The sequence below is a fragment of the Cyprinus carpio genome, chromosome B10 (assembly GCF_018340385.1).
Source record: "Cyprinus carpio isolate SPL01 chromosome B10, ASM1834038v1, whole genome shotgun sequence".
NCBI lineage: Eukaryota > Metazoa > Chordata > Actinopteri > Cypriniformes > Cyprinidae > Cyprinus > Cyprinus carpio.
In genome coordinates, this window is record NC_056606.1 from 18,448,444 (window position 1) to 18,464,499 (window position 16,056).

The following is a 16,056-nucleotide window of genomic DNA, read 5'->3' on the forward strand; positions in this document are numbered from 1 at the left end:
ATTTTAATGCAAGTAGAAATCTCTTTTATGAAGTTAGTTTACTTTAGTAAGATTTTGCCTGAAAAGGTTTTAGATTTTTATCATATGTTAATTTAAAAATTATTGTATAATATTATTTGCTGTGTTTGTTTATTTGCTTGTTTTTTATTGTATTTATGTGATTTTTGTTTTTTTGTAATTAGAGTTTTTGCCATGAAAATAAAATTATACTACTACTACTTGACATAAATCATTATGAACTTGTAAGGGGGAATTTTATTTAACAATTAAAATAACAAATAAATAAAATTTGATAGTTAAAGTTTTAAAGTTGAGCGCTGTATGGACTCAACACATTGCTGACTGTCTTTCTTTCTCCCTTTAGGACACGTCATATCTGGAGCGCCATGCGGAACTGGTCTTGACACGCTTGAATGACATCTCGAAGACCAATCAGCGAAAGCCGTTCTTTCGGAATCGTGACGCTGAGCCAATTAGCGCCCACTCTACGTGGATAGGCGGGGCTTGATCGCAGAGAGGATTGAATGTGAGAGTGTGGTAGGGCTGGAGTGAGTGAACCGCCGATGAATAAAACTGGTAATTTTGCACATTTCTAATTTCTAATCTCATTTATTGCAACCATACGGGTTCGCTGTCATTACATATACTCCCGTGCATTAAATAACACATTTACGTATAATAAAACAAGCTTGGGAAAGGTGCGAGATAGGTGAAATGTTAGCTAGCAGCTAAGGAGCTAATTTAAGACTAATAGTTTATAATCACGAATAGTTCATCAGAAAAACACAGTATTTATGCGCATCTTTTATACTCTCTGAACTGATTTATCTTGTACGTGTGGTGAAGTGTTAATGAGTAACGTGAGGGTTTTGTCATCTATTTGTTGATTTATTTGATGTTAATTATTTTTTAGTGGTTTTGTATTTTAATTGTTAACATAATATGCAGATTTATGCATTTCTTCAACTGCTTTACCCTCTACAATTCATATTTGACGCTTAATAGATTTGAAAAAGAAATTGTAGGATTGCATAATCAATTATAGAAGTTTAAATCTGCCAAAATGTGCTTACTGCTTGTACATAGTTTGTTTTTAAAGGATCCCTATCCTACGCTGCTCTAACATTTTACTTTTCCCCCTAAAATGTATGTATAGTTGAAGATGTATTACTATTATTATTAACAGTTGTATTGCTTATATAAACGTGCTGTTTTGTCAGGTATCAAGAGTTAGTCCTACCTCCTGTGTGTTAAGATGACCAAGCTGGGCTTCCTGCGTCTGTCCTACGAGAAACAGGACACCCTGCTGAAGCTGCTCATCCTGTCTATGGCAGCCGTCCTCTGTGAGTGGATACACGTCCCTTTGTGTCAGACTCCCTGTATGTCAGCTGTCCTCTAAAGCTGTCTGTCTTGTCATTTTCCTCCAGCGTTCTCCACCAGACTGTTCTCTGTGCTTCGCTTCGAGAGTGTCATCCATGAGTTCGATCCGTAAGTGCAGCTTTCGCATCATTATTGCAGTGCACCAGCATCCGAACACCTGTTTAAATGAGCTGTTTCTTGTTGGCAGTTATTTCAATTACCGGACCACTCGCTTCTTGACAGAAGAGGGCTTTTACAAATTCCATAACTGGTTTGATGATCGGGCGTGGTATCCACTTGGGAGGATTATAGGAGGCACCATCTGATCGGGCTGGTATCCACTTGGGAGGATTATAGGAGGCACCGAGTTTGACTCCTAAACCTAAGGTTGTGGGTTCGAGTCTCGGGCTGGCTACCACGACTGAGGTGCCCTTGAGCAAGGCAACCGAAAACTGTATAGCAAGTCCTTGTGTGTTCACTGCTTTGCAACTTTGGATTTTCCTGCAGAATTCTGATGGGTCACCATACTGCGGCTTTATCTCACGTGCTACTTCGTTTTCCACACACACATCGCACATGCCGCAATGTGCTGCCGCCATGTTCCTCGTCCCTCTACTTCTCCTCCTTCAGGCTGCTTATGGTCAGGTATCATCTTATCACAAGAAAGTTCAGTTTTTTTCAATTGATCGTCTCAGAGATGTGTGTTCAGTTTTTTTAATTGATCGATATGGTAATGGTTTAATACAGTGGTTCCCAATCCAACAATGCACGTTTTTGTTGTCTCTCTTATCTGATGATGATTTGAGTTATTTGTTTCTTAAAAGGGAGATGTCTAAAATGTGCAGTGTTGGGGGTTCTTCAGGACCAGGATTAGGAACCCCTGGTTTAATACAATAGTTTTGATGCTTTCAAATATAAATGTTTTAGAATTTCTGTCAAATATCAAGTTGAAACATATACACTACTGTTCAAAAGTTTGGTGTCAGTAAGATTTTTTTTCTTTTTTTTTAATTCAGCAAGGACACATTCAATTGCTCAAAAGTTTGGTGTCAGTAAGATTTTTTTTCTAGTCCTGTAAAAATCAAAACCATTTGTTGTTTTTTTTTTTTACCAAAAAAAAAAAAAGATTCTACATTGATAATAATAATAATTTCTTGTTATAAAACTGTTAAATAATATATATCTATATATCATATATATTATATATATTATATATTCTATATATTATATATATATATATATATTCATATATATATATACAGTACAGACCAAAAGTTTGGAAACATTACTATTTTTTAATGTTTTTGAAAGAAGTCTCTTCTGCTCATCAAGCCTGTCATTTATTTGATCAAAACTACAGAAAAAAAATTTAATATTGTGATATATATTACAATTTAAAAATAATTTGTTTTTAAATTTATTATACTTTAAATTATCATTTTATTTCTGTGATGCAAAGCTGAATTTTAGGATACTCAGTTTATCACATGATCCTTTAGAAATCAGGTGATGTTCATTATCAAAGTTGGAAACAGTTCTGCTGGCTGATTTTTTCAGAACACGTGATACTTTTTTAGATACTTTATGAATAAAAAGTAAAAAAAAAAAAAAAAAAAAAAAAAAGAAGCTATGTTTTTAAGGATAAATTAGGTAATAACAATATACACCTACGGTCAGTATTTTTTTTTTTTCTTTTTTTTTTTAAATAAAATCAATACTTTTATTCAGCAAGGATGTGTTAAATGATAAAAAGTTTAGTAAAGAAAAATATATTATTAGAATATATATTATTCAGAAATTTTTATTTTTTATTTTGAATAAATGCAGTTCTTTTTAACCTTTTATTCATCAAAAATTAGACAGCAGAACTGTTTCCAAACTCATAAGAATCCTATTAGAATGATTTCTAAATGATATGTGATGTTGGATTTTACATGTACACTGAAAGTAAATGAAAATTCAGCTTTGCATCACAGGAATAAAATTATTATTATTTTTTTGTATATTCAAATTTCAAATTCAAAATATTATTTTAAGTTGTAATAATATTTCACAATATTATATTTTTGATCAAATGAGCAGAAGAAACTTCTTTCAAAAACATTAAAAATAGTAATGTTTCCAAACTTTTGGTCTGTACTGTATATATATATAAATAAAGCAATATTACTGATTTCGTTTAAATAAATAAAGCCTACGTGAGTATAAGGTAATTCTTATTCAAAAAAAGAAATAAATAAAATGCCCAGTCTTTTGAATGGTAGTGTGGATAAATATATTTATTATATAGTTTGTTCCTTTTATGTCATTGTGTTTTAAAATAAACAAAAAAAATTAGACTTAATATGTATTTACATTATATAAATTTACATTAATATAAATATCATCAATGCATATATATCAATGTATATGATTTTTTTTTTGTGATGCAAAGGAATCGCCATTTTCTGCATGCTGTTGACGTACTACATGTGGATCAAAGCAGTGAAAACAGGCTCCATTTATTGGTCATCCATGTGCGCGCTGGCATATTTTTACATGGTGAGACACATTGTCACAGCAAATCAATAATTTATGTTATTTAAATACTAGGGCTGTCCTCGACTAAGGAGTTTTCTGGTAGACTAGTAGCTGTTCATTTTAAGCATTAGTCGATTAATTGCACGTTTATTAATAAACCATTTAAATCATTATAATGAGCCTTTAATTGTCTATATAGCCTAATAAGCGCTCAAGCGCAAATATAAAGCTTGCCACAGCACACCGGCAGAAGTAGTGATTGTGAATGCCAGGGAAAAACAGTGAGGAGGCTGCATTAACATTTTAATAATTTGATAAACTAGTGCTTTGTTTGTTCCCGGTTTAAGAGATGAAGTCGGAGACACTGACATTGACTCGTCAACTCCGCAGTGGGTGCGCATGTATGCGTGTTACATACAAGATTACATAATCTGAGAATATTTATTTACCATTTGAATTGGTTCATTTGAAAGTAGACATTTCACTCTCTATAGATATATTTTTAATATCTGTAAGGCAAAGATATACACAGAGTTTGCCCTCAAGTTCACAGAGACCGAAATGGCAGAAAGCGCATCATGCTTGCTTTCATTATTTTACAAACACAAAATGTTTGTTGTTATGTGAGTGTTATTGTGAGTCTTTACAGATTTGAAAGATGTATTACTCTTATCTGTATGAGCAAAATTGAGAAAAATCCCGATGTACTACCACATAGACCAGCCGTTAATGATCTGTCCGTCAATTGATTCTTTGAATGTGTGATTCCGTCAAATGAAGGTGTAATGTGTCCCGGCATTTGTACCCGGGTCGCTAGATTTTGCACTTTCACACTGCCAGTGATTACCCGGAATATGTGCGTGCGTTCACACACAACCCGTAAAGGTCCCGTGAATACACGTGATATCAGGGTGTGACGTGTAATGTAAGAGTCGAAAACACTAGGCACGTTAACTTTCACTGAAGCTGGTGAACGATCTCAGCTTCAGCGCGGAAAGTAAGGAACTAACTGATCTCTCTGCTTCGTTACAGTTGTGCATATTTTTTTGTCGCAAACGTTGATCTGCCTTCAAAACACGCTAAAAGAGTCGCGCGATAACGCACGTTATCACTACGACACGGCATTAGTTCTGGCTTTTGTTCACACAGCGCTCGTTCTGGGACTGAACCCGGCAATGTTACTAGGTCCCCGACCCGGGTTCAATCCCGGAATCAATCCCGGGACGTGTTTGCTTTCACACAGAAGTCGACCCCGGCAATGTTCCGGCAATTTGCCGGGTCCGACGTGCAGTGTGAAAGGGGCTACAGACTGCGCGACTTCGCCTGTGGATTTTTTTTTCCGCGACTAATAAAATTTTGGTCGAATAAAGATTAGTCAACTATTAGGGGGCAGCCCTATTAAATACACAAAATAAATAGTTTCAATAACACAATAGCTTTGTGTGTTGGTGTCAGGTGTCCTCCTGGGGTGGTTACGTGTTTCTGATTAACCTCATTCCCCTGCACGTGCTGGTGTTGATGCTCACCGGACGTTTCTCTCATCGCATCTATGTGGCGTACTGCACAGTCTACTGCCTGGGCACCGTCCTCTCCATGCAGATCTCTTTTGTTGGATTCCAGGTAAGGAGTTGAACATCAGTTGTGATTACTATAACATGACCTTCCAAACAGATTAATAATCTCTTTCTTTCTTTCTCTTCTTGTAGCCCGTCCAGTCCTCTGAACACATGGCTGCATTCGGAGTGTTTGGCCTGTGTCAGATTCACGCCTTTGTCGATTACCTCCGGAGCAAACTGAACACGCAGCAGTTTGAAGTGTTGTTCAAGAGTGTCATTTCGCTGGTTGGTATCATCCTGCTCTCTGTAGGTGCAGTGCTCATGCTGACAGGTGAGAGGAGAAAAATAATAATATAAATAAAAATAATTATAAATATAATTTTATTTGTATTTTAGTAAGTATTTATTTCTGGTAATTTTAATATAATTTTATATTATTTCTAAATAGTTTGTTTTTGTATTGGCAAATGTTAGGGAAAATCTCACCTTGGACTGGCCGTTTTTACTCTCTGCTGGATCCATCGTACGCCAAGAACAACATCCCCATCATCGCCTCTGTGTCGGAGCACCAGCCCACCACCTGGTCCTCCTACTACTTTGACCTGCAGCTTCTGGTCTTCATGTTTCCAGGTACAGCACCTTCCTGTGGCTGCCTTTTGCCTTTAAACCATCTGACCAGTTTTGTTATTGTTAACTAAAACTATGGAGTCTTTTCGCTTTTTTGGGGGTTCTCATCATAGATGTTTAGATTTCTAAAGTGGTGAAGGGAAAATAAAACAAAATATTCTTTGTGTTCAAATTTGCCCTAATAGCAAAATAAAATAAAAAAAATCACAATAGCATTTCTATGACTTTATAAAAGAGGAAAAAATAAAGAGAAATTGTTTTTATTATTTAAAAGAGAGAAATGAAATGAAAAACGGAATATAAAAAAATTAAGCAAATTCAAAATATTTATAAATACTTTTATAGTAAAAGTACAGTACATCATATGTATTAAATCTGTCATCTTGTTTCTCCAGTTGGTCTTTATTACTGCTTCAACAACCTCTCCGATGCCACGATTTTCATCATCATGTATGGCGTCACCAGCATGTACTTCTCAGCTGTGATGGTAAAACACTTTTACTATATATTACTCAATATTTTTGTAGGCATTTCTTTTAAAAAAGGAATCTCTGACTCTTGTTTTATCTGTTCTTCTCAGGTGCGTCTCATGTTAGTCCTGGCTCCCGTCATGTGCATCTTGTCTGGCATCGGTGTTTCTCAGGTCCTTACCACCTACATGAAGAACCTGGATGTCAGTCGACCGGACAAGAAGTCCAAGAAGCAGCAGGACTCCACTTACCCTATCAAAAACGAGGTACGATCAGTGCTCTTGATCTTTCTTAGCTTTCCTTACATGATTGGTTCACTCAGTGATGCTGGGCTCTTATTGGTCCGTAGGTTGCAAGTGGGATGATTCTGGTAATGGCGTTCTTCCTCATCACATACACCTTCCACTCCACCTGGGTGACCAGCGAGGCGTACTCCTCCCCGTCTATCGTGCTCTCCGCCCGCGGTGGTGATGGCAGCCGCATCATCTTCGATGACTTCAGAGAGGCGTATTACTGGCTCAGACACAACACACCAGAGGTCAGTGAGATCCGTCATGATTCTGACCCTCATAAACTTCCTGCTTCTTTTGATTCCAAGCGTTTTTGCTCGTCTCACATTACTTTGTGTGTGTGCACAGGATGCTAAAGTCATGTCGTGGTGGGATTACGGGTATCAAATAACAGCGATGGCCAATCGAACGATTCTGGTTGACAACAACACTTGGAATAACACTCACATCTCCAGAGTGGGTCAGGTGAGGATGTAGTTTTATATAGTTTAAACTTCAAAAAATATAGTTTTTTTTATACTTTGGACATTTAAAAAAAATTTTTTCCTCTTTGCAGGCTATGGCCTCCACTGAGGAGAAAGCCTATGAGATTATGCGAGAACTGGATGTTAGTTACGTCCTGGTGATCTTTGGTGGACTGACGGGATATTCATCTGATGGTATGGGCTGATGCATTTTGACCCATGGAAGCGACTTTGTGGTTCTTAATAGGGATGCACCGATGAATGAAAAGGGCCGATACCGATGGTTATTAACTGCATGGAGACAACGAGTTGCATGTCTGTTGCATAATCCAATGTTTTTCTCTGGGCAAAATAATTAAACACTTGCCAAAACAAAATAAAATCCGTACAAAATATAGTTTGTCAGACGGCATAGTACAGCCATATGCAAATGTGACGCTGATGCAACCAACGAGTGAAACATTATTATTATCGTTATTATTATTATTATTATTATTATTATTATTATTATTATTATTATTGGCAAAGAAAAAGTATTTTTCCGGTTTCACAGAGGAATGCAGGAACAGAAACGTTCAAGTACCGATTCTGCTCGGAATGATCCAATCTTTTATTTTCTCTCTCTCTCTCTCTCTCTCTCTCTCTCTCTCTCTCTCTCTCTCTCTCTCTCTCTCTCATTTTTAAGCCCTGCTTTATGCAATTGACCAATATTAATATCAGAATCGGTCAGTAGGTTTTTTGATAATATTGGTATCGGCCAAAAAAATAGTTTATGTTTGAGTTGTAGTATCTGGATTGGATGAAACCTAAATAACATGTAAAAATGAGTATGTTTATGTATTTGTCTATGTAGACATTAATAAGTTCCTGTGGATGGTCCGTATCGGGGGCAGCACGGACACAGGGAGGCACATAAAGGAACATGACTACTACACGCCCACCGGAGAGTTCCGTGTGGACCGCGAGGGGTCCCCCGTCCTGCTCAACTGCCTCATGTACAAGATGTGCTACTATCGCTTCGGCCAGGTTTACACCGAAGCCAGTAAGTGTCTCCTGTGTGTTTTGTCTTTCTTTCTTTCTTTACTGAAAAAACTGTTTACCATACTTGATCAGTTAGATTTTTCTGCAATTAATGTAGTTACGCCCACTTTAACATCTTTTCTTTCACCGATTTCTTGTGATTGAATATTATTTTATTATTTTATTGATTAATATTATTTTAATGAATATGACTTTTTAATTTTCTAATTAATAGGGTAATTTTAGTATTTACACACACACGCACACTATATATATATTGTATATTAAATATAAAGCATATTAAGTTAAATATTTTATTATAAGCTGTTTTTATTTACAGTGTTAAATGAGTTGCAAATGCTGTTTCATGTTGAGTTTTAGTTTAGGGTTTGAACAAAAAAGTCTAAGAAGTTTGTGATGACTAGAATTAAATTCTACATTAACTTTTCTTTCCAGAGCGTCCTCCTGGTTTTGACAGAGTTCGTAATGCTGAGATTGGCAACAAGGACTTTGAGCTGGATGTGCTGGAGGAAGCGTATACTACAGAGCACTGGCTTGTCAGGATATACAAGGTACATCTTAACTCATCTTTAACCGTTACTGTCCTTCTAAACCATCTAAACTTCCACTGATGATCTCCTGCTTTACCTCCACAGGTCAAAGACCTTGACAACCGTGGCCTCTCAAGAACGTAAAACCCAGAACTCAAAATCCCACCCCCTCTCCGGAACACACAGCACTGAACATCTGCGGGCCCCATACCATGATCTGAGGAGAAAGCGTGAAGATTTTTTTATACTTTTGTTGTAATTGCTGAAAGAGATTTTCTTTTCTTACGTTTTTTTTTTCTTGGTTTGTTTTTTAAATTTGATTGTCAAATGTTATGTTTACTGGGGGCAGAAGGTGTCGAATTTCCACCTGAAAAGATGAGAAATATGTTCATAAGTCGTTTCTGCAATCAACTGGCCAGATAACTGTTTGATTTGTCTTTCAATGGGTGAATAAAGGAGTGACTGGGATTCAATTGATCTGTCTTTATTTTTAATTATTAAAATCACATGCATTCCGAAGTTTGTCCAGACCCACTAAGATATAGACCCTCGATAAACACTTGTTAGTCCAAAACCAAGCTGCTCATTTTAATAAACTCAAATAGAATAGATTTTTCCGCACATTTAAAAATAATTTTATTGTGTACTTACCACTCAGAAGTGTTAACTGACCATCAGAATTGAGATGTTTTAGATTTCTCCTGTTTAGATGTTTTCTGTTTTTTCGTTCATGACTGAAATTCATCTTACACTGAATTTCGGACAGTTTATATGACAGCTGGGCAAAATGAAACCACGCAGATTACAAGTGACATGCCCTCTACTGGACACTGATGAAGCTACAGCTGTGGGCTGGCTGTTCCTGGTGTGTCGTCATTGAGAGCATGCGTACTAGGTCAAATGAGCGTACGCGCTCGCGTGTCAGTGAGGAAGGTGATTAGAGTGTCTTCTTCTGCATACATGACTGTCTGTCGACAATAGCAATGTGGCGCAAGCTGTTCACCTCCGTCCCTGCTTTCAGAGCCCTGAAAGCACCCTGTCGGAGCTTTAAAAGCAGCAGCAGGGGAGCTGAAAAGGACTTCTTTAAAGGTGAGGTGATTCACTTAATACACATTATGCATCCGTACGTTAATATCAATATTAGAGGCGTTAAACGTCCAGAGTAAACTGTAAGCGGTGACAAAGTCATGCTCGCCTTCCCTAATTTCTCGCATTTCGAATCCTACTATGACTGACAGTCACAGAAAGGTTAGCTCATTAATATTAATTTGGTCATGCTGGCTTTGATTCGTAAACTTCCCTGGAGCGTCGAGCCAAGTAATCTAATCAATATTCATGAGCCAAGCCTTTCTGGCAGTAGCTGTTCGTTCATTCGCTATCTGCGTAACGCCCGCTGGCTTTACAGCAAATCAGTGAGCTCTACAGGTCGAACGTAGCGATGCGTAATTAATATTCATGAATGTTGCGTTCGCTTTAGTAGGATTTGTAAATTCTCACCCTGCGTAACAAATATGATATATATTAACAGTAAAATAACAGTAATTCGGTCCACTTCAAAACTGTATGCAAAGCGAAATATATTTATAGTGTTTATAGCTACAGTAGATGAATACAAATGATAATTTGTATTATCTTTTTTTATTACATTTAATTCCTGAATAATTCTAGTCAGTTTCAGTTTTTTTTTTTTTTGCTTTTGGATATAATAGTGTAATAACCAAACGAAATAAGTTATTTCTTCCAGTATTTAGAGGTATAAATGAGATATTTACTACACACCAGCATTACATTAATAATTAAACTCATTATCTAACAAAATTACAAACAAAAGTATGGTTTCAAGAAAATGATGAAACGATGAAACATACTCTCATCTGTGTCATATGTGACTCGTTGCAGATCTGGACGCTCAGCTGCGGGCGTTTCGGGACAAAGCGGCCGCAGCGATGCCCGGCAGTGACTGGAGCCCGATTGAGTTGACCCCCGGCCTGCCCCCGGAGAGGGCTGATGTGGTGATTGTAGGAGGGGGAGTCGTAGGATGGTCCATCGCATACTGGCTAAAGATGAAGGCGCGAGTGAGGGATGGTCTGAGAGTGCTGGTGGTGGAGAAAGACCCTACTGTGAGTTTATTCAAGAGCACTTGGGAGCATGTCTCAAAAACTAGTGAACATGTATTTGATGCTACGAAGGTGATGTCTATGTAGGCGGCTCAATAAGTTTTAAAACACAATGTCTGCTATATACAGTGGAATGCTATTAATCATGTATTGGTCATGATTTTTTAAAAGTTCACCCACAAAAAATTTAAACTTCTTAAGTTGCTCTGCTCCCACCAGACATCATATCAATATCTTTGGGAAACAATTCAATTTAGTAAAATAAAATTACAAGTGGATGTCTGAATACATTAATTCAATTTGAAAGATTGAGTGAATAAGCAAAATGACCCTAATTTAATAATGGTATCACCATTCTGGTAACACAGTCCTCAGTTAGTTCAGAAAATTCATAGAAATCATTCATTTAAATATATACAAGAACATTTATTTGATTGTCCCCTTTTTCTCTGCATCGTAATATTTTATACAATGAAACCAAATTAGATTTTCAATGCAACCCTTTAATTCAAATCAAACTGAATTGAACCGAGTCTGTCTGACCCTTCTCCGAGGAGAGAAGAATCCTGCTTCCCTGTGAACTATCCCATCCGCTATCTAGCAAATCTTTTCTTACTATCTTACCCTTTTTTTACACTTTTTAAATTAAACAAGACTTCTCCTTTTTTGTTTTCCACGAAAGATCAGAAAGAGTCATACAGGTTTCAGAAGACTTGAGGCAGAGTAAATGATTTAGTTTTTTTGGTGAACTATCCATTTAATGGTTAATAAATAAAAAACACAACACTAAATAAAGCATTGCCCGAATATATAATAATATAATTAATATTTCAATAAAAGATCTATTAATTCACTCATTTATTGTGATGCATGAATGATCGGAAAACACTTCGATTCTTTTATTTTTTTGCATTTTGTAATATTTTAATGCTAAAATTAATAAAAGGTAATTACATTTTTATGTTCCTCTTTCTACAGTATTCCCAGGCGTCGACTGTGCTGTCATGTGGTGGAATCCGGCAGCAGTTCTCCTTGAAAGAAAACATCATGCTCTCACTGTTTTCAGCTCATTTCATGAAGAACATTAATGTAAAATCTTCTATATTACACTATTAAAAGCTTTCTGAAATATTGTTACAAATGCGCTGCAACATACATAGATTGTGATGTAAAGGTCTAAATATCAGCTAATTACTAGAGACTTGAAATATTTTGTTGTAAATCTTTCTAAATGTTTCTCTTCACCAGGATCATTTAGGCTGGTCTAGAATTTTAGAATACTAATAAATGTTTGTAAATTGTATTTCTGTTGTGTTTTAATGTAACAGAATCACCTCTGTGTTGTAAATGAAGACCCCGTTGATCTGCAGTTTAATCATTCCGGATATCTCTTCCTCGCCAGTGAAAAATCAGCTCATATTATGGAGGAAAACTACAGAACTCAAAGGTGAAAGGAAAAGTTGGATTACCAGACGGATTATATACCAATTTCTTTCAACTATATTAGGTGTTTTTATTATCTTAGCCTTTCACGTTAGCTGATAAACAGCCTCGCAATACAAAGTTAAAGAGTAATCAAACATGTTTTTGATTTTATCGGTAGATACGTGGGTGCGAAGGTCGCCCTCCTCTCACCATCCCAGCTGAAGGAGCGATTCCCTTGGATGAACACGGAGGGGGTCGCTCTGGCTTCTCTTGGTTGGTGCCCATTTTCACAATCTTTGATACATCTCACACCTAAACTTCATTACTGAGTGACATTTATTCCTCACTAAGGACTAGAGAACGAGGGCTGGTTTGACCCCTGGTCTCTCCTGAACGCTCTCAGACGTAAGGCCGTGTCTATGGGTGTCTATCAGTGCTTTGGAGAGGTCACAGGTTAGGATTCACAACCACAATATGTTAAATTTTGTCAAATTATCACCAGATTAGTGCATGATTAACTGGCTTTTTTTAAACGTTGCATTCTTAATTTCAAACCAGAACTCAAGTTTATTCTCCTAAATTTTTAGGATTTAAATGTGCTGCAAATTTGGCAGAAACCACAGATGGAGAGGTTCTTAATGTCCAAAGGATAAAATATGTTAATGTGAGTTCATCTCAAGCCTTCTCAAAACATCTCAGAACAGCACACTTTTTTGAAACTTGTTTGCCTTATTTAGGTGCTTTCAGAGTTGAAGTGCACTAGTAACATAACAGATAGATGTGGTGTGGTTTTAGGTGCGGATGCCCAACAGTCTGGAGTATCAGCCTGTGGAGTGTGCCGTTGTGGTAAATGCAGCAGGTGCAAACTCAGGAAAGATCGCCTCCATGCTAGGCATCGGATTAGGCCCGAAAGAATCAGTGTCTGGTGTTCCGCTACCCGTGGAGCCCAGAAAAAGGTTAAGACTCATGATCGTTCACCTTTTGTCACTTTACATAGTAAACAGTGGTTACACTGTAATTTGAAATGGTTTCTTACCATTTACTTACTTGAATAAAAAACAAGTGCCAAATATTCAAAAATTATATTATATATTCTTGTATTATATTATATTATCATAAATATTTAATTGTAATATTATTAATCATTTATTACGTTTTATATTAAAATATAATTTATAAATTTTTTATTACACAAATATATTTTTCAGTGCCAAATATATTTTTTACATGTTAATTATATTTTTAGATTATATTATAAAAATAGTATTAATAATTAAATATCATTATTATTCAATAAGAGATGAATTTAATTTTAATTTAAATGCATGAGCAGTGACGAATATTCTAAAATAACTGTCACGTTTAGTTTTAGATATATTATAATAAAATATTCTAAAATTAATTGCATTTAGTTTTAAATATTAAATTATATTAAGTATCATTAATACATTAATTAAATATTAAACATATTTTATTAATTAAATCCATCCATCCATCCATTCTTTAAACTGCTTATCCACTGTAGGCTTGTGGGAATGCTGGAGACTATTATTAAATATTGTTAAAAATATTTAAATATCATTGGTATTTCATGTAAAATAAAATTTTTACATTTAAAAAATGACATATTAATTGTGTATAATTGTGTAGTCTCATTAGTTACATCCTCCCTATCTCCTCCAGGTTTGTTTATGTGGTACATTGTCCTGATGGACCAGGGTTGGATACTCCATTTCTGATTGACTATTCAGGGGTTTACTGTAGACGAGAGGGACTGGGAGGAAATTACATCACGGGAATGTCACCAGAGGAGGTATAGGCATGTTTTAAGTCAATCTATGACATATTAGCTTTATTATCTGCATGAATTTATGCATTTGTTCATGCATTCATTATTATTTCTACCTTGTGCAGACAGAAGAACCAGATATCAGTAACCTTGATGTGGACCACGAGTTCTTTCAAGAGAAGGTCTGGCATCGTCTGGCCCACCGTATTCCTGCATTCGAGCAACTGAAGGTGAATTTCATAATGTAGTAGAATTGTTCTTCATGTTATCCACTGCATGGAAGGGAGTTTTCTTGAGCTTTATTTAATTTAACTAATTGAACAGTTTCTGATGGCTGTTAGAGGGTAAAGTTGTTTGTGTCTACTAGAAATTACACCACTCAGTTTTTTCCAAATGAAGCACTTTGCTCTTACGGTCCATCTTTTTCAGGTTTCAAACGCGTGGGCTGGGTTTTACGACTATAACACCTTTGATCAGAATGGCATTATTGGACTGCATCCTCTTGTGCCCAACATGTACTTTGCCACGGGCTTCAGCGGTCACGGTCTGCAGCAGTCTCCTGCGGTCGGACTCGCCGTGGCTGAACTTATTCTGGACGGAGGCTATAAGACCATTGACCTTAGTGCTTTAGACCTTAAACGGATCCTTCTGCAGGAGCCCATACTGGAGAGCAACATTGTGTGAGGAGCACAAAAACACAGGGAAGATGAATGTGTCCTCAGAATGGAGCCACTTGATATGAACGTTACAATGACATCATAGTTCACACTGGAACAATGGTCAAAGTTCAGTTTGGAAACAAAACATAATCAGAATATTAAAAAGCTTAGTTCACCCAAAAATTAAAATTCTGTCATTAATTACTCACCCTCGTGTTGTTCCAAACCAGTAAGACCTTCGTTCATCTTCAGAACGCAAATTAAGATATTTTTGATGGAATCTGAGAGCTCTCTGACCTTCCATAGACAGCAAGGACACATAGCAAGGAACAAGAAATGTAGCAAGGGCATCGCTAAAATAGTCCGTCACATAGTCCCGTTACATGGACTATTTAACAGATGCCCTGGCTACGTTTCTGTGTGTTGATCAGGGGTTCAACCGTAATTTTACGAAGCTACGAGAATACTTTTTGTGCGCAAAGAAAACAATAATAGCGGAAGACGGTAACTCTGGGAGAAGACCTGCTGAATAATTAATGCTATTTTTGTTTTCTTTGTGCACAAAAAGTATTCTAGTAGTTTTGTAAAATTGCGGTTGAACACCTAACCAACGCACAGAAACGTAGCAAGGGCATCGGTAAAATAATCCCTTACATGGACTATGTCGCTGCTGCATTTCTGTGCGTTGATCGTGGTAATATCCTTGCTGTCTATGGAGGGTCCAAGAGCTCCCAGATTCCAGCAAAAATATCTTAATTTGTGTTCCGAAGATGAACAAAGGTCTTACGGGTTTGGAACGACATGAGGGAGAGTAATTAATGACAGAAGTTTCATTTTTGGGTGAACTAAACCTTTACATACTGTACAAGAAATGTATGGTAGAGATCAGGAAATTCTGATGGATATTTTGTTCATTTGTAATTGCATATATTTAAATATGCACATGAAACAGATCATGATATATCCTTTTTTTTAAGTGTTTTTCTAGATCCTCATATTCATACTGTTTCAGAAATGAATACCAAAAATAATCATAAACTTTAAAAGTTTGTTTCTAAATCAGACATCATGGACTCAATTTTATAAATCTGTATCTTTAAATGTGTGTTAATATAGATATGAATACACAGGCATATTGTGAAAGAAGACAGAAATGTGCTGTTTTATTTTAGCATGATTGATCAATTTCAATATATTTGTTTTTCCAAG

General features: G+C 36.3%; 2 protein-coding genes across 2 annotated transcripts; both read left to right on the top strand.

Moving 5' to 3' along the window:
- Positions 1-424: 424 nt before the first annotated feature.
- stt3a (STT3 oligosaccharyltransferase complex catalytic subunit A) lies at positions 425-9,325 on the top strand. The gene is made up of 17 exons (XM_042732031.1): positions 425-576; positions 1,221-1,343; positions 1,428-1,488; positions 1,568-1,682; positions 1,867-2,004; positions 3,790-3,900; positions 5,335-5,499; positions 5,586-5,766; positions 5,910-6,065; positions 6,458-6,549; positions 6,643-6,798; positions 6,882-7,070; positions 7,171-7,287; positions 7,379-7,481; positions 8,140-8,328; positions 8,763-8,878; positions 8,963-9,325. The coding sequence occupies exons 2-17, from the start codon at positions 1,256-1,258 to the stop codon at positions 8,999-9,001; spliced, it is 2,016 nt and encodes a 671-aa protein (XP_042587965.1). The 5' UTR covers positions 425-576; positions 1,221-1,255; the 3' UTR covers positions 9,002-9,325.
- A 411-nt stretch (positions 9,326-9,736) lies between these two features.
- On the top strand, positions 9,737-16,055 carry foxred1 (FAD-dependent oxidoreductase domain containing 1). The gene is made up of 11 exons (XM_042733024.1): positions 9,737-9,946; positions 10,757-10,977; positions 11,953-12,063; positions 12,303-12,421; positions 12,578-12,672; positions 12,751-12,852; positions 12,987-13,063; positions 13,195-13,355; positions 14,083-14,212; positions 14,314-14,418; positions 14,618-16,055. The coding sequence occupies exons 1-11, from the start codon at positions 9,841-9,843 to the stop codon at positions 14,870-14,872; spliced, it is 1,482 nt and encodes a 493-aa protein (XP_042588958.1). The 5' UTR covers positions 9,737-9,840; the 3' UTR covers positions 14,873-16,055.
- Position 16,056: the final 1 nt, after the last annotated feature.

What these genes read in the sequence shown, in the direction of transcription:
- stt3a (XM_042732031.1), top strand. Translation starts at nt 1,256, where the DNA reads ATGACCAAGCTGGGCTTCCTGCGTCTGTCCTACGAGAAACAGGACACC. An exon ending in GTCATCCATGAGTTCGATCC is followed by an intron (nt 1,489 to 1,567) that starts GTAAGTGCAGCT and finishes TCTTGTTGGCAG; the next exon opens with TTATTTCAATTACCGGACCA. An exon ending in GGCTTGTCAGGATATACAAG is followed by an intron (nt 8,879 to 8,962) that starts GTACATCTTAAC and finishes TTACCTCCACAG; the next exon opens with GTCAAAGACCTTGACAACCG.
- foxred1 (XM_042733024.1), top strand. Translation starts at nt 9,841, where the DNA reads ATGTGGCGCAAGCTGTTCACCTCCGTCCCTGCTTTCAGAGCCCTGAAA. An exon ending in GTGCTTTGGAGAGGTCACAG is followed by an intron (nt 12,853 to 12,986) that starts GTTAGGATTCAC and finishes CTAAATTTTTAG; the next exon opens with GATTTAAATGTGCTGCAAAT. An exon ending in CCCGTGGAGCCCAGAAAAAG is followed by an intron (nt 13,356 to 14,082) that starts GTTAAGACTCAT and finishes TATCTCCTCCAG; the next exon opens with GTTTGTTTATGTGGTACATT.